General features: G+C 40.9%; 1 protein-coding gene across 6 annotated transcripts in view; it reads right to left on the bottom strand.

Moving 5' to 3' along the window:
• Window positions 1-17,823, bottom strand: part of mark4b (MAP/microtubule affinity-regulating kinase 4b) — a 50,276-nt gene extending 32,453 nt beyond the window's left edge. For 2 of the 6 annotated variants that reach the window (XM_067507019.1, XM_067507020.1), the window contains exon 1: window positions 16,720-17,822. In XM_067507019.1, coding sequence (XP_067363120.1) covers window positions 16,720-16,767 — 48 coding nt within the window. In that variant the 5' untranslated portion in view covers window positions 16,768-17,822. Of the gene's footprint in view, window positions 1-16,719 lie in introns of all 6 variants that reach the window. The other 4 variants (XM_067507018.1, XM_067507022.1, XM_067507017.1 and 1 more) reach the window with 3 other exon arrangements.
• Window positions 17,824-19,233: the final 1,410 nt, after the last annotated feature.

The following is a 19,233-nucleotide window of genomic DNA, read 5'->3' as shown; positions in this document are numbered from 1 at the left end:
ATCATTTCAGTCCTATTGATTTAATTATATTATTGAAGATCAAATTAAAACTAATTATATATGAAAAAGAAATATATAAACGATGCATGCAAATTAATACATTAAGGGATTTCAAATTATGAAATGATAAAGGTGGCTCTGAGAGAGACTGGAGACCTGTCCATGGTCACCAGTCTCTTGCAGGGTTGACCCTGATTTAGGCTTCAGCTCCATATCTACACTTAGGTTCTCAGACACTCAGTGTATCTTTTTATCCATAGTGAGAAAGACTCGATGAACATCGAAATGCGATGTTTGCCAACTTCCACCCACTTTCACAGGCTAAAACAAACAAATGACCGTGCAGATTTGAAGTGAATAAGGGCTTGTGTAGTATCGAGACTCACAACTAGTTAATCTCTACAATGAAAACTGCTACATTATTTTGAGGCCATAATTTAGTGGAGAGAGACTGAGACTTTACATACTTGCGGTAAATCAGAGAGACATCACCTGACATCCTAAAACAGGACACAAACTGAACAAACTGGAACCACAAAAGAAATGACATTGAGCATTTGACTGCAGCTCAGGAGCTTTGTAGTCTCTTCCTGCTTCAGCTTAGAAAATAAGTATGTAAACACGGGGATGGGGCAATAGCTCTTTGCACACAATGTTAGACCATGTAGACAGAAGACAAAGATATGAGTAAGAAGCCATAAGTAAGAAGATATTATGTAAGTAAAGAGATGTGGAGCAGGAGAAACTGCATTACTGCAAAACAATGAAAATATGAAAGAAACTCACAAGCACTCAGCACAATGACTTTCTATAAATACACACACACACACACACACACACACACACACACACACACACACCAGAAGTCTGAGAAAACCACATTACTCTGAAATGCTCCCAGTGTGGTAAATACAGTGGTGAGATCAAAAGATCAAATTATTTTTCAGCATACACACACAGATGTGAAAGAAAAACTGCAGTACATCCTTTATTTTATCCTCCACCTGCTCCTGTATATTCACATCTCTCTTATCCATTCATTCCTTCACCAAGAGCGCGTGTACTTGACTGTCTGCACCTTCGAAGCCTTGGCTCCTTTCCCAGCATCCTTTAGGAATCAAACAGGCTGAATCACTCCTCCTTTCCTTTATACGTCCCTTCAGATTTTCTCTTCCTCAGTCCTTCATTCATATTTCTCCTTCTCTTGCCAAAATTCAATTTATTCTCGTATTCATGTCTAATATAAAACCAAGCAGGGCTTTAGTGGTTTCCTTTCTACCCAAGTGGGGAGTATCTACGCATTAAAAGGTGCCTAAAATATTGGCCTGTGAATCAAACAGCTGCGTTACAATGCAGCCAGCATCATCTGAATGAATCAACTCGCCAAAACAACCATAAATTAATTCAGATTCCAGGATTTTGTCATCTATATACAATCAAGTTGCAACTTGGTAATTTTTGGTAAAAGAAGAAATTAATTGTAAAAAAAAGTGTAATCATCATGTTATGTGGTAACTGCCCTCTCTTTTTTCTCTTCATTTTCAGCAACCTCACATCAACTGAGCTTCATGTTGCCATCTAACACCCCCTTCCCCTTATCATCTCCCCTCCCCCCACCTCCGCTTCCAGTCCAAAGGAGCGCAGTCCATCAATTTACCCGCTCCTTGTGATTACCATGCAGTTTCATTCAACACAAGGCCACATGAGTGTGTGTTTGTGTGTGTGCGTGTGTGTGTGTGTGTGTGTGTGTGTGTGTGTGTGTAATTGAATGAGCTGTGATGGGGTCTGGGGCAGGCAGAGGTATTTGTGTTCCATTCACCAGCCCTAAGCCTATATGTATTAAGTGTGGCGTGTGTGTGTGTGTGTGTGTGTGTGTTATTTGCACATTCAGCAAACAAGCTACACCTTGCCCTTGGAAAATGAAAGAAATTTAATTTTCTGTGACCATGCCCTCCATCTTACAACGGTGCTCTGCGGTATTAAACTCTTTGTTCTGGGTCTGCGCCTGGAGAAGCTTTCAGGGCAAATAGTAGGGTCATGGGTGTAACTGAGACTCAACTCAAATTACAGCTGTTCTCAATACTAGTGAGCATTTAAACTACTTTACAATACTCCTGTCTTTACTTATAATTCATGAAAGCCAAGTGTGAGTTTGGGTGCAAGGACAACATGACAATGGTGAAAATGAACGTCATCCCATTTCATAAATATTGTATAGCTGACTGGAGTTAGAAGTTAAAAAACCCATTAACAACATAAACTTAATTTTGACTAAATGAATCTGCATCAACCCATTATGTAATACTGTGACTAATTCGACGAAGTAAACTAGTTTACAGGCTTTAAATTCCTGTGTGTCTGACAGTATTGGCTTGACGTCATTTAACTAATACGTTGAACATGTGAATGTGACTGTCAGCTGGGCTCTGACGTGAAACAAAACAATCACCCTGTCAGCGACCGCAGGAATTTCATCATTACATCACATCTTTAATCATGATGAAAGAGATTAAAATGTCTCTGCGCAAGTACATAAGACATTTCTTGTACATTTGAAGCTTTTCAGAAGCAACTAACTTGTCATTAACAAGCACCGTGATTGTCAGCCTCTTGTGTATCGTGTTACAGGGAGGAAAACCTCTACACAATATCCCAAAGGCAGAATTACTTTTCAAAAGAGTTCAAATGTGAAATGCAGTCATTTAACCATTTTCCCCTACGGGCTCTGCAGTGTTGTGGTTCCATCTCAGTGATAGTGCTTAATCTAAGTGAAATCAGTCGAGGGGCAGCACATCACGAGCCAACGCTACAAATCACGAGAAATCATTGTCCATTTTTACATCTGCCTTAGAATAAAAGAGTAAGTGTTGGCTAAAGTATGCGGTGGCATTGAGAAGGCAAGCATGTGTGCATGTCTAGCGTACCATCATCTACTCTACAGTACGGCAGTTATCTTCCATCTGTGCTGGTATGTGTGGGTGTACAGCAGGGAAAAAATGCATATGAATGGAAACACACAATCTTGCGATAGTTCTTCTATGAATATGGCCTTAATTTGACTGAACACGACTACACTCATCTTTCTGTAAAACAAATGATTTCATAAACAAACATTTACAGTATGAAAACTATCCCTGTCATCTTTACTCGTTTTTGTTTCTTCACATGCCGCTTCTCTGCTTTACATGAGCATTTTCGAGCCAAGTGAACATTTATCATGTTGCTTGTAGTCATTATGTGAGTTGTTTAGTGTTACTAAGTTATGACCCAAATGTGGTTGTTGTTCTGTTATTGTGGTTTTAAATGAGGCTGGGGGAGTAAAGACAGCTGCGACATTAGGATGTGCAGCTTTAAAAACACAAACATCATTCCAAACAATGGACCACACCCGGAGAGTGGCCTGCTGCTGCAGCCTGTATGTACTGTGGGTCAGAGTATTTGTGTGTCGTAGGAAGGTATTGAGCAAAGACAGGATGTATGACGTTGGTCTCCAGCAGAGCGATGGCGTAACCTTGAGCTATCGTCAAACTCTGCTCTCTCTGTCTCACACTCACACACAGTGCCAGTCCAGTTTCCTCTTCCTCTGTAGCTGCTATGGCTCTCAGCACTGGCCTCAAAACTGGTGGCAGGTCCTATGGTTTTTAAATGAAAACACATACTGTACGTACGCAACCAATTCTTTCTATTCATCTCTGCTGAAACGAAACTCAATGACTCAGCGTCGCAGTAGTAAGTCCTCGTCACATCTCACTCATCAGGAGTGTGTGTGAAGACAAGCAGGAAGTTGCATGAACTTAACCTGCGTCACCTCCTGTCCTGCACGCCGAGATGTCTCAGCGATGACAGCGGATCTGTCACATGCTGCACTTCAACTATCAGAAAGTGTTTCCTGGAAGGCCCCACAAGGAAGAGGGAAGTGCCAGAAAAACATGTCAGTAACTATGACAGACAGGCTGTGTGGTATTTTGGAGCTAACACTTGACCAGCTGCTCAAGACTTGCTTTTCTTTTAAACATCACAAGGTTGGGATTTTTCACAAAGCATTGATTCTGGAAGTTTTAAAGCTAGAAACTGCGAATATTAATTGCTATTTAATACATAAAGCAACTCAATGTGATTAAAGAAATTCAAGTAAAATATCTTCCAGGTTGGTTGCATATCTTCTAAGATATATAAGAATACTAAGCCTTAAAATGCATCTGCAAGTGATTAAAATTCAGCTTGTTTGTTATCTATAAGTCAACATCAAACAAAAATTCTGAGGCTCTCTCAGTGAGTCTGTCTCCGCTTTCACGTCCGAAACCACAGAGTAAAAGCATGTCATAAACTAATACAAATAATAATCATACACTAAAGCCCACCAGCAGTAAAACCACCATCTTATCATCTCATCTTAGCAACACATTCTTCTGTACTAGAAAACCGATGCAGTTGAGTGGCAGAAAATGTGGGAGAGAAGATCATGAATAAATGTAGGTCAAGTTGGATCGACGTAGCTGCGAGTTTTCGAATAATTAACAGGGAAAAGCTGCTAATAGAATTGGATTTTATTTGAAGGAAGGTGCAAATGACAGCGTACTCCAAGAGCCAACAACACAAGAATCAACTGGCAAACGCTTCCATCTACCCCTGTTAAACAATTTAAAATAAGCAATAATCACATTGGTTTCACAAACATTTTTCAGCTTTTGTCAGCTGCATTCAAATTCCTACTAATACCCAATAGCCAGACTATGAGTCAGACCAGTTTGTGGCTCCTCTTGCTGACAAGTACTGTACATTTCCCCATGGCTGGTTAAACTGTTCTGTTCTCACTTGAAGCTCAATCTTAGACTTCTGTTCTATGCGCCAAATAAAGTGAGCAACTCTAAATTTCAGGAATTTCCCTTAGTTTCATTAGAGTTCCTCATTACACTTGTGCAGTTGGCATTAATAGCAGATTTGTACCATGGGTTTGGGTTTTTTCAGCCTTCAGGTCAGAACATTGCTCTATAAAACAAATCTTCAATTCATGTAAATCTGTGATGATTATATATGAATACGCTGGCTGCCTTGCAATATTTTTGTTTCTGCAATATACAAATAAATACGTTTTTACTAAATTTGAACAGGCTTGAATAGGTTAATTTAGAAAAAAAACTGACTGTTCTATTTTAATTGGGGAGAGGTTTGCATTTGAAAGACAAATGACCTACGCTCTGCACAGTCTTTGAATGCCTCACTACAGAAGTAGGAGGTGGGAGAGCTGGTGGTTAACAGGAAAGTGTAGGGGCGCACACACCGAGTAAATATAAGTCAAGAATTTACTCATTTGATATTACACTACGGCTGTTAACAACACTCACGTTCACTTTCTTTAGCTGCAAATAGATACAGTCAATTGACCGTTTGCTGAAAAAATATGCACATTTAACAAACAGTGCTTTTGTAGCAGCTCCATGCACAACACTGGCTATGCAACTGATTGCAGCACATAAGTGAGTGAGTGCTTTGACTGCTCTTTGATTCTGAAGAACTTTAATAATTAAATCGAAAGTACTCGACAAGGTAATGGTTTTTGTCCTTTTTTAACAGAACAATTACCTGTAGCCTCATTAGTTATTACACATCCTCTGATGCGAATATCACAAAGACAATTTTCAAACAATATATTGTGTACTTCGCCTCTCATCCAATGATAACAGAGAAGCTCCAGCTACCTGCAACCCTGAATAGGATAAGCAGTTACAGATAATGGATAGATGGATATAAAGATTTATAGAGACATCCCCACAACAAGACAATAGAAAAATAAATGTATGAAAACCACTATTTTTGCGCCATGATGCTCTCTTTAATGCTAAAGTGAATTTAGGGTGGTGGGAAAAAAAATCGCTAACTACTTAACTTGCTTGCAGTAACACATTATTGATTACACTGAATTAGTTGAACTAGTAACAGAAGCCAGAGGGTAGAACCAAAAGGTGGCCTCCCTTTTCCAGCCCGACAATATCTGGCTGCAGTTTGAAAAATATAGATTCCTCAGTCTGGACAGTGCAGGACTGCAGACACACGCACACACAGATTTATTGCTTTATGTTTGCTACTGGAAATCTGCCACATTACTCAGCATATCATTCGCTACAAGACTGCGATCAACAGACCAGGCTGAGTAAGGGTCAGATTTATTCTGGTTGGATCAACAGCAGAGGATTAAAGAGCCGAGTCACCGCTTGGCCAGACCTGACTCTCTCTTTCTGTCTCAATGCAGACTGTTTCTTCTCTATGTAACAATCTGTTAAAACACAGCTTGCTCTGAGATGCAGTTTTAAAGGTCTCCACAAACATAAATCAAGGCATGATCTCGGTTGGAAATACACTTATATCCCCATGCAGGAACATTTCCCAAAAATGTGACACTGCTTTTTGGACATAGGCCCGTTTTACATCAGCTCCAGACAATGTCAGAAGAAATGAGCCTCGGACATTGTCCAGACTTGCGTTTCGCACATGTAAAGCACAGGAGATTGTCCGAGTGAAAACCTTCCTCAAGGGAGAACCTCCCCATCACTGTGCACAGGAAACACGCAAACGTGTGGCAGTGGGAAACAGTGTTGTGTTTACAGCACATCAGAGCTGTGCATCTAATTAAAAAAAGATTTGAACGATTGACTTCAACACCAGTCGACTGACAAAAACCATCATCAAAACTCGCATTCGCTTGCTTTAAATTCTCCCGACAATTCGAGACAGAGCAGCGCGCTGCACACACAAGCTCACGCACGGAATCCGGACATTGTACTAAGGGCTCACAGGATAGAGTCCGGAGAACATCGGGAGCGTCTCACTCGGATATTTGCGTTTTCACATGCACCCCCTTTGAACAAAGTCGGGAGAATGTCAGAATTCCAGTGCATTTGTGAAAGGGGTTATATTGAAAGAGTTTCCAGAACTACAGATAAAGTAGTTTGGAACTATCATTATGCATAACTTTGTAACGTGGTCATTGGTCGAGACTAGCAGCCGCTGATACCTGCCACTGGGGCTGATTTTCATGGTTTTATCACTTCTATTTTTGTCTCAGCTGTTGCTAGGTTTGCTTCCTGAATTATCCTCTGGATTCCTGCATCTCTGATGCATTTATGCTTGCACACAACAATCAATACGACCATAAATTCAAAGTCCTATGCGTTCAGTAATTTTACTGCCTAATATATGTTCAGCACCTTTCCTCTTTCTCGCAGCTCACTGTTACGCCGCTTCAATCTGATCTAAAATAACAAGGTCTACGAAGCCTCATAATTACTTCTTTTTAATGCCCAAAGCTATTTGTCTGAAAAGTTAAACCACAGGGAATATGGATAGTTTTTGTTTTGTAAAACCAGAGGCATGGCCTACTTAGTAATGTCTACTAGATGAAAATGAATCATTTGTTTGGCTTTACAAATGGTGCAGATCCCATGTCTAACTGGCTAAAACATGGATTTCAATGTTTGATATTTTTAGTTTGAAACTAGTGTTGGACAATGTCTTTATTTGTTTAGTAATTTAGAATAATAATGCTAAAGGTTCCTTTAACATTGTTAAGGTCTTGCTGATATGTCTGCAACAGGAAATTAGTTGACCTCAGAGTGTCAACACTGTAAGACTTCTCTGCCACTACCCATGAAATAAAGCAGAACTCTCCAAAAGATCTTTTCAACCCTAAAAAAGCTAAAAGCAGAAATGCTGGTATTGCAAATGACTGTGCTCCTGTCTGCAGCAGCTAATGGACAGAAACAGTTACAGCTTTTTCTTATGCAACATTTCCTCTGGTAAACAGGTGCATTGCCACACACATATACAAAGATATATAAAGAAAGAGAGAGAGGTCACATGTCTTTATCACACTTAGAGTAAACATGCAGTAGAAGTTGGCCACAAAAGAACCCGGCTTTAAGGAAGTCCCCGTGAAAAAGTACTGATCAAATGCACGTACATACCATATGGCTTTGTCACTGTTAGTTCAGCATTGCAATGCAAACAAATGCAAGGCACAGCACAAAAAAAAGGATTTGTGGTAATGCAGACGCATGGAGCCTAAAGGTTAAAAACTTCGATAGGTTTAGAATTGTCATTCTCACTCTTAAAACTGCTCATTTGAACATTAAAACCAGTTTTGCACTCCATGACATGGTACTGCTGAGAAGCAATCACTTGGCAGAATTGTATTAAAGAGTTATTAAAGGCAACACAACCAAGACTTCAACCTTTCAAATGTTTCACTTTAAGTGGATCTCATTAAGTTGCAGAATTACTAGAAAATTCTGTCTTTTTTGTCATTCCACTGCAACTCAAGAGGGAAACACAAAGAAAATATCCGCTTGATTTGAGTGCTCGACTGCTCAGGCTTCATGTTGGCTTCAGAGGCACATCTACTGTAAATACACTGCGCAGAAAAAGGTCTGAGAATTATCCCCACCACCACATATATCCATCTATCCAACTATACATCCATCCAGGTTGGAGTAAACCCTGGACAGGGACAGGTCGTCAGCCTATCTCTGGGCCAACACAAAGAGACAAACGTACTGTAGACAGACAACCATTCCCCCCATAGTCTGACAGCACTTGAAAAACTGGGAACCTAAGTACCGAAACTGCAAAACTGAAGATTAAGTAATGCAACAAGGAAGACAACATTACGCCTTACACATGCATACACACATTGGAGCTGCAAAGCTGACACTCAATACAAATGCAAACTCCCTTAACAGGAAGCAGAGAGTGTGTCTGCAGGGGTTAAACTGAAGCTCAGCCCCAAGAAAAGTCAGTGAGGACAGTAAGATGACACCTGAGAGCCCAACAGCAGAGGGCCCCCATTACACAATGAATACAACAGACACACTATGTGCTCTGACTGTGAGGATCTGAGTCTTTTTGATCTTCTGCCAGTTGGTTTTTTGTGAGGGTGTGTGTCTGTGCAATAATATGTTTATCTGCAGGGGTCTGTGTGTGTGTGTTTGGCGGTTAACAGAGGCTCTGTGTTCAGTGTCATTCACAGCACGGCATGATCGCCAGAAAGTGCCACCTGTTCAGCGCCAGTTGCTGACTAACCGCTTCACTAGAATTACACAATTAGCGGTCGTGATAACAAATTATTTTGACAAAAAGACAGTCACGTGTTGATTATATGGATTACATGCCAATGAAATTTAAAGATGGTGAAACATGGCAATATTAAGAAATGGAAAGCGCGTAAAAACTCAAAACTGCTATAAGGACATATTTTGTAAGTTCAGAGGGCAGGAAGTAAAAGTAAATTGAAATAGTTCTTAATTCACAGATTTGTTAAACCATCAATGTATGACTTAAACAAAGATAAATTTATCAGTTATTATATTGGTAAAAAGTTAGCATTCTTATCACACTTGATGTATTTGGTGTTTTTTTTTTGTGCTTTCGGCTTATCCTGTAAGTTCACGGTCGCCACAGCTGATCATTAGTCCGCACGTTGAATTGGCAAAGTCAATTCAAACGCAGATTGCCCTTCCTGACGTTACCCTCCCCAAATTCTAGTGGGCTTGAGACCGGCACTGCACAGCTAGGGATGGAGGGTTGGGGGTTCAGTGCCCTGGGACACTGTGAAATGTAGTCGGTAAGAGCAGGGAGCGAACCTGGTCAGTGGGCATCACTCTACCAACTGATGTGTTTTTGATCGTTTAAAAAAAGTTCATTTTAAAGAGCGTCTGCTAAATGTCTGCTCTCACTCATTTCTAACACACATTTTCTTACACACAATGCTCCAAACTAAATGTCTAATGAACAGAAAGTGATGTCTGCTTCACATTCATTCCGTCACGGCTGAATCTGCTCCCCATGGGTAAATGTTACTAGTGCTACTGGGAGATCAGTAGCTTGCTCAGAGGCACCTGGGTAGTGGCCATTAAGGCTAAACAGACAGTACTTCTCTAGGGGTTTGAGCCAGACATTTCCCTGTAAATGGCCCACTTCTTTGACCTTTCGGCTACTCGTGCACCCGTAACTTAAAACACGTTTCAGTTGGGTTAAGTTGGCAAAGTGCACAGAACACACATCATTGTGACCAATAGAATGTTCTTCCAATAGTAAATGGTTCAGCTGGCCGCAGCAGACCAGATGATTTAAACCCTAGAGCCACTTACAATTACCATTTACTGTATCTGGTGTGTTTCTATGTGAAGCGAATGCCGTCGGGGGCATCAGAAGTAGTTGCCAGCTTTTTGGTAACAAGTCAGGACAGCGAGCTCATGAATCTTTCGCTTGTCCGAGGAACACAAAAGCTTCTGCTCTGCCCTACGGTGGCACACAGAAAGACTTATTGGCCTTTTTGTAAAAACACAAAGCTGTACATGTGCGCACAAGCACTCACCCACACCTACTATGAGACTTCCATTTCTCTCTCTCTCACTCATAGATAAAACATGATTAGCCCCAAGCAAACTAGTGTCCATTCCCACAGTACAGCTCAAAGAAAAAGAAAAAAAGAAAGAAAGCACAAAGACAAATTCATTCCTGTTTACGATTTAAGCACTTAAAATCATAAACCTAAGTGCTAATGATATGCTGCTTAAAATAAGTGACAAAATGCCCTCACTCAAAAGACTTTCCTCTTTCTTTCAACGCTGATAAAACACCGGATGCTCTGAAAATGGGATTCAAAACAAAACACACACACATACTTCATGATCTTTAAGACGCGACAGTAAGAAAAGTTTAAATGCACAAAACACATGCGGCTTGTAAAACATGCAGGTTTAGCAGGTTAGGTAAGTCATCTATGTGTGGAAAGGAGAAAAGACAGATCAGCAGAGATATTGTCAAGTTCTTATGTAAAGACACAGGCCGTACTGAAATGTTCCTTTCCAAGTAAACCAGCTACTTATTCTTCATGAACAAATAAGATTAGAAAAGTTGCTATTAGTTAACCAGTATTAAAGATTTACATACAAATGTCAAAGCATGGTCATTGCTCAGTCATGGAGGCGCCTGCTTACAGGCCTTGCTGTGTTTGTTGCTTGGTGAATAAAGCCATGTTTGTGTCCACGTCATGAGCCACCTGTTTTTCCCACTCGCTGCATTATGGTTTGTGGTTAGTTTTGCAGCATTTTCATTTATTGCGACGCCATAATGACAACTACCTGAAGTGCTGTCAGATTGTAGCAGAGCAGGGACAGGGAGGGACGAGCAAAGCAGGGTGAAATGATCTCAAACGTCATGCTAGTGCTGGCTTAGGCTGCACATGTCAACCTCACCACTTAGCTGTGGTGGCCACTGCACTAGAACAAGTTTCTCTTCTAGCTACAAAGGTTAAAATAACAACCATCTGCAAATAATATTAGTTCTTAGTAGGTATTATATTTAAAAACATGCATTTGAGTAATGGCTCCCAATTGTTTCCTAAGTTAGAGGAGACATGAGTTCTGCTGCATTTGGAGGAAGACAACAAGAAGATAAACAATAAGCTATAATAATTCTGACCAACTGACTAAGTGAAGTGGTGAAAAAAGGAGAATTGCTGCTGCCTGGACTCAAAGGGATGTCAGCCTTTAGCTCTGGTTTCAGCCGGGAGAAAGAAGGGAGGTAAGTCAAGGAGAAACAAGTTGGAGAGAAACTCCGAACAGAATAGACAATGAAAAGAACAGAGAGTACGGACATGCAGATTGCACACCGTGGTGTGAAAGCTCTGACTGTTATGTCATGAGTCCTATGATTGACTTACAACCCAAAATGTTGATAATGATCTCAGAAGATGGCAAAGCCACAGGAAAAAAAACATCACAGGTCGAGCTGTGTAACAGCATGTTTATTGTGCTCTTATGCTCCGCAGAAGGTTATGAAGAGGACAGTTTCCAAGTTGCATGCAAAACGTATGAATACATGCACGGACATAACCACAGCTGAGTGAAAAATATCGCATCCCTTTACACTGCGATAAAAAGAGGAGTAAAATAAGGAATGATTCATTTCACTAATGCATTGCACATTCAGTTAGTTAAACAAATAATTCGTACAACAGTAGGATCTGTGCCATCAGCATAAAAATGAAAATGCGCATTTCTAGCACTTTGGCCAGGTTTGTTGATGTAAATTAATAATAAAAGAGGACCAAGTCTAGATGCAAGTATAGATTCCCAATTGATACTTTTAGAATCCCAGACACTGAGCCATCAACTTTCATACTTTGCAATCTATCAAAAAGGTAGTTTGAAAGCCAACTAACTCCCTGATGAAACAGAATTATTTTCTTCAGTTTTCCTCACAGAATAAAATGATCTTCAGTGTCAAATGCTTTTCTTTTTAAATGCTCAACGATGTTTATTATTATGCAAGTCAATAAAATTATTCAGCACCGTCATGATCTCTATTGTAGTGCTATGATTCTTCATAAGACCACACTGAAAACACGATGAAAATATTATTTGAATTAAAGAAACTCTCTAGCTGTTCACTTGCCAGTATCTCTAAGATTTTGACTAAAGCCCGGAGTTTAGATATTGGTCTTTAGTTATCTCCAGATTTCCAGGTAGATGGAATTTTATTGCAAGTTTCAGTAAGATTAGAAATGTGGGTCAGAGGTTGGCCAATAAAATCAGGCGGAGGTCTTAAAAAAAACATGGCCCCATGTTATCCTGGCAATTAGTGAGGATTCAGCTTTTTAAAAAATCTATATGAACATCTGCAACAACACAAGGTTGTTGGCATTTACCACATATTTACTCTTTGTGTTCATTTTAAAGCAAAGGGAGGCGAAGTTGTGCACTCAGCTTTACACTGATACTTTCCCGTCTTCTGACTTCTACTGCCGTCATTCTCATACACTGAAATTTGAAATGCTAGGACAGTAAAAAAACGAATATGCTCTTGAATGCAACAGCTTAGAAATGGTTGGACTACAACACAATAAACGTCAACAGCACTGAGATTTGCTGGATTCAAAAACATTAAGGAAATCGTTTCTTAAGCTGAGTAAAAGAGCCAAGACAGTTTTAGTCTGTAGGTACAAACACAGGTATTCAGGTTCTGTTTTAAATCGACTGTTCAGAGCAATTCTGATCTTTACCGACACAATAGCTCCTGCTCTGGATCTGATTCTAAACCCGTTTCTGAAGAACACTCTTCTTTCAACTATAAATACTTCTGGACAATCTTTTCTGGGATAATTGAACATTTTGAAAGTTAATTGTAATTCAGATCCAAATCCTAAAATCTATTTACTTTTGACTTGGGTCAAGTTGCTATATTACATTCTCATGAACATTGCATGGCATATGAATCCATCCGTGTTCCTGTTACATAATACTTCATCTACTACTCTTAAAGACTGAGTATCAACCTATCAACCAAAATCTGCCAACTGTCCAAGGTCATGGAAGAAAAAACTGCCAATTCATAACTGATAAGTTAAATAGCGAGAGAAAATAACAATTGGATGTTTAGGAACCAGGCTGTGGTTCGCGACAGCCTTGCTTCACGTGTCCTATGGTCCACAGTTAGCAGCTGATGCGGATTTATTTGGCATTATTTCCTCATGGTCGAATGTGAAATGGGAGGTTTTCCATGGTCTTTCTCTGGGCCCCTTTCTGTTTTTTATTCAGATGGTGCTCATTGGTTTGAACAAGATCGTTATAATTAACAAGCACATTACATCCAGGATGTGGCTCAGTTGATAGAGCAGTCATCCCCACACCAGAGAGCCAGTTGTTCGAACCCTGGGTCCTCCTGCCCACACGTTTAAGTGTGGTTGTGCAAGACGCAGAAAACCAGTTATCTTTGGCGTGTGATACTTATTTGTAAGTCGATTTAGATTAAACCATCTGCTAAAGGATAAATATATTTCGATCTAATGTTTTCAGTGGTTTCTAATATGTCCTTTGAAAAACAAGGGGTCACTCAAGCATCTTTTCCAGTTGAGGAGCATTTCCAAAACAAATATTTTCTGTCTGCCACCGATAGTTGTTCATGGCTTTATTTAACCTTAACTACTGCAGCTCTCAATGTCCTTGAATAAATAAAAAATAAATAAATAATCTGGAATTACAACTTGATGCTGCCAGACCGCAGATTACAGCCCCACTCTTCCTTTACTTTCACAATATAGTTCAAACCTCACCTATAAACTATTAACTGGATCAGCTCCCGTCTATATCCAAGTACTTCTAGGAGCAATTATTCTGCAACCAAAGGCGATTATGAATTCACAATCTGAACCATTACCTAATTTTTAAAGACAGCTAAAAAGATTTAAATTAAGATTTTTACTTTTTACTATTTTTTTTGTGCTTTTTAATGCATTTTTTGTTTTTTGTTGTATGGTCTTATTGGTCTCTAAAGCTTCTTGTTAAAGCAATTAAAATTAATTTAATAAATATTTAGTCTAGCAGTGGGACAGCTTCCAACAAAGCCACATGCCTTTATAGGAAAAGCAGTTAAGATAACGGATGGATGGATCATTATATTCTACACACAATCTGAAGATGAGCATGTTTAAAAAAAAAAAGTCAAAAGAATATTCTGGCCAGAGATCTGATGACATGTTCAAAGAGACATACTGATAATTAGTTGCATATAAAGGACATCTAGAAGTCTGTCTTTGCAAGAGCTCTCACGGTGTTTCAGTTCAAATCAACAAGGACCGTTGAGGAAGGGTGGGTGGGAGGAGTAATATAGAGGTGGGGGGGGATATTCAGGACCCCCTGCTGTTGTCATGGTGAGTGGCTTGTGCCTGAACGAGCACACCCAGCTCCCAGCTCCCCTGCCAAATTATTTATCTTCTACAACTGCTTCTAAAAATCCTTTTATACAAGCAAGAAAATGAATGTCTCAAAGTGATGGGGGTCAAACAAACATGGCCACTTCTGTTCTGGGACGGTGAAAATTTCATAACTTGCAATTTCACACCAATGGGACTGATGGAGCTCGGTGCTTGAAGAAAGACGGGGGAAACGATAGATGCAGCTTTTGACAGTTCTAACATGAATTTATCAATTCAGTTATTAGCTTCCAGTCAGAAAGAACAGGTAGTTTACACACAAAATACCAGCGCTCAATGTCAAGCAAACGTTCGGCAAAGATGGAACTGCATGAAGCACTTAACAGGCACCATTATTGATTGATTGCTCTGCTTGGTTCCTAATAAACTGTTTTATCACTTCTGCACTTACTAAACAGGAAAAGAGAATCTGTACTTTTACTTAGGATCTGCCAGATAAAAAAATATCTAAAATCATGTGCTATAACCTGTAACTGTAAAATCATGTACTGAATAGGTGGTATAAAAGCTTTAACGGACAGGGAGTTTCCATTTGTTCAGAGCATCTCTATTCTGAGTGCAACTGGAAAGAAGGAAAAGATTCAAATGCAGCATCACTTTTGGAAGTCGAACATTTGGGTGTGGCCGGCCACAAAATGTCCAAACCAACAGGTACAAGTACTGGCAAAGGGCTACAGGCAAAAAAAAACAAAAAAACTGAGTCGAGCACATAGTCAAAAATCACAGGGTGGATTCCAGCCTCTGTCTCATGGATACAGTCAGGGCTCAAACAGTCACCCAGTAAATGCCCCCTCAGCAGAGGGACTTCATCTTTGCATCTGGTTTCCATGTATTATGTCGCAGCCAACATTCAAAACTTATTATATTACAGCCTGTAGCCATGATGGAGAAGTAGAAGGGTCCCACCCTAAATGTGGCGCGCATTCAACTTTTCGAGTAAAAGGTCAATGTTAGGGTCAAGGAAATGAGCTAGTAGGTGGATAAATCCTGCGGCAGCCACTCTGAATTATCTACACAACACCTAAAAACAGGCACACGACTTGGGGAAGTGACGACACTCTTTAAACACCCTTTAGAAATAAGAACGGAAGTTTTCTCCATTGCGACAGGTGCTGCAAACGGACGTGGCTCGTTGTGAGAGCTTGAAATCCTGAAGGACTATCTGAGGTTTCAGCCTAGGTGCCCTTGAGATGTACGTGGGGATTTTCTGCACAGCTGCACTACTGATGTCAATATGTGGCGAGGAGATATTTGAGAGAAGCTCACACCCGTCTTAACAGCTTCACAAAAAAAAGTGTCAAATGCTTATAAATGCCTTTCACCTCAACATCTTGTCTGCTAGACGCTGCCACAGACAGGGAAACGTCAGCAGGACAAACCCAGGCTACCCTGACACAGCAGATTTTGCAATACTGGGCTACCCACTGAACTGGACAGACTAAACAGGGTGGAGGGAGACCCAGAAACAAAGGAGCTAGAAGTAAGGGCAATGGAGGAGGGATGTACTGGCAGAAAATTAAGAATGGGTGCGGGGCAGGCAGGGTGTGGAGAGGGCTGGGTGGCCTTGCATCAGATGCATTCATTATTGATCAGCTGGTCAAAGACAAACATGCGCACACTGGTGCGTGAAGGAGATGGAGGTGAAAGTACTGAAAGATTATCATTGACTGAAATTGTACAGTTTGCATCTTTGTGGAATCGCTCTAATCCTCCTCTGTCCCACGTCCCTTCCCATGTTCTACATTTCCATCCTGGCCAGGCTGTGTGTACAATTGCAACCGGTCCCAAATGAGCATGGGGAGATTAGTGCGTGTGTGTCGCCTCGCTTGAATGCAGCTGCTCTCTGCACATGGAAGACTAATCTCCGGACCTAATGGGGGGGTGGGGTGGGGGGTATTATTATGGATTTCTTCAAAAGCATAACACAATCTACACAATCGTCTACTTACATGGTCCGGGTTCCGCTCGTTCCCAGGCACAGCCGTACGTAAAGACATTTTCGTCCCTGAGCGCTTTTCGTTGTCCAGTATGGGAAAAATACGTAAACAGTGCGTTTGAGGTTAAAAAGAAACCTGGTTGTCACACACTGGGCCCCGACTATCAGCGGGGGAAAAACGCCTCACTTTTTATACAATCATCACTGTCAAAGTCCGTGAAGGCAGCACAGATCACCACGACAGTGATCCAGCTTAAACGGATGAAAAAACTCCTTCTCTACATCCACCTCATGTCTGTCTGGGGTTGATGGTACCAACCGAGTCTCGTTTACAGAAGAGAAAACAAGCCAGACTGACCCCCCACTTAGCTTTTCACTTTCCCCAGTCACCCCCCCCCCGGCGCTATCGTACCATGTCGGAGGATTCCGGCCGTTCACAAAACAAACCTCCGGGGTGACCGGCTTACTCTCAGCTGCAGCGTCTGCTGGTGACGAAGGAGAGAAAACACAACCATCGAGGAAACTGGTGGAGGCTCAAACGAGGAAACAGCAGCGGCTTCTGTGTCTGCGACCACCACGGGTCGAGTAGAGACAAGAGGGAAGGAGGGGGGGGGGGGTCTGTTTTCCTGTTAGCTAGCCAATATGATGTTCATGGTGACAAACGACAAAAAGGTGGGTCTGCCGGAGAAATCCTCACGAAAACAGAACCAGGAACCGCCTGAGATAACACTCAAGGAAACCCAGACATGCGAGGGGCTTTGGGGAAGAAACACACAGCCGGCTGTGGTTGTGTCAAAGAAAGCGGCGGATGTGCAGCCTCCCAGTCCGTCAGTCTCCGGGGCTCTTCCTCTCAGTCAAGTCCGCCCTTAGCTCCTCTCATTCGGTTTGGTTCAAAGCAGCGGTAAATGGAGGGGGGGGTGAGGGGGGTGAGGGGGGAATGGCCGGATGAGCAGCAAGGGAACACGAATACAAGTCTCTGCCGTGTCGGAAACACAGCGTTTGTTTTGTATGAAGGGGAAAAAAAAAAGACGGAGACTCCCGCTCCGCTTCCCGAACGCCACAGTGACAAGAGAAAGAAGGGAGCGCGACGGCACGTCAGCGGCGTTGTACGCGTGCGCACACACGCACGCGCATTTCTCTCACCTCGCTCATGCCCACTTCACTTCCTCCTCGTAAAATGCGCAATTCAGGGTTACTAAGATTGAGCTGCGAATATAAGTGATTACTGACTATACGCCGATTCGCCTTTTTGACAGGTTTATATACACGTCAACTCAAATTACGTGTTTTTGTTGTTTTTAGGAAAACATCGCTTTTACTTTTTCCCCTGCAAAACAACATCGCCTATTCATATCTATTAAAATATGATGCTATCGCCACCTAGTGGCTACATTTCATACATTTGTCTTTTATATTCTTAATACTTTTTAACGTTTAACATTTAATGTTTATAGTTTTAAGCTAAAAAATAATTTATGTTACAAAATTGCTCCAAATTATGGATAACTGTAAGCTTAAAATGTTCACAAATATACATAAGCTTAGCATCATAAGACCAAGGGCAGAGCTAGAAAGGTTTTTATGGGGTTGTCAGACGGAGGCACACGCTCATAATAAACTTTGTTTTTGCCCCCCCCCCCCCCCCCAAAAAAAGACTGGCCAATTCAAACTGGAGCCTATAAAATTAGCATAAATTTTAATCAACACGTCTTTAAAAAAGAACAACTGAACATTATCCCCTTTATTATAAATAGGACTTATTGCTGGATAGGAGTTTAAATCTGACTTAGCCTGTTGTGCCTAATAAAATGGTTTATATTTATTTTCGTGGGCCCCTCTGAGAGTAATGAAACATTCCTCTCATGATTAATGAACCAATTAGCAGTATGAATATAATTGTAGGCGTTTAGTTCACTACTATTTCGAGTGTAGCCGGTTACATTTATTTTTCCGCTTCAGGTTATTTCCAGATGAGTAGAGATTAAGATTTCTAGTTTTTAATTACTCGCACAAATCTGAAATTGCTTCACAGGTCACATGTTCTCAGTCTAAAAGATTGAGTTTCTCTGGTGTTTTTGTTACTAACTGAAGAGCCAATTACTGAATTGAAGAAAGGAATAATGTTTCAATTGCTCAGAAACCAGATTTTTGAAAGGAAGGACATTTTTCTCTCCTTAAGAGAAGCTAACTAGACAAGGACACTTTTTTTTTCTGCGGAAACCTTATGTGCAAATGTGGAACAAATCTGGACTTGTACATTCATATGATCGACAGCATAGAGTTAAATTGAGTTTAAAATTCATGGTTTTGTTTCTTCAGTAGCTCGGATTGATAACCAGAGAAATCTATTTCACTGTGGAAGTACTCGTACTTTTGTACTTAAGGTATATTTTAGAGTATGTCCTTAGTATTTTTTAGGTAAGTACTTGCACATCTGCAAAAGAACATCTCTTACCTGGACTGATCTGGACCTGTTGGAACGAACCCAGGGCCTCATCTTTCCCCCGTGCCCCTTTGTCCTCCCTGT

Source organism: Channa argus, chromosome 6 (assembly GCF_033026475.1).
Source record: "Channa argus isolate prfri chromosome 6, Channa argus male v1.0, whole genome shotgun sequence".
In the NCBI taxonomy this organism is placed as follows: domain Eukaryota; kingdom Metazoa; phylum Chordata; class Actinopteri; order Anabantiformes; family Channidae; genus Channa; species Channa argus.
This window is presented reverse-complemented; position numbering and strand designations above follow the sequence as displayed.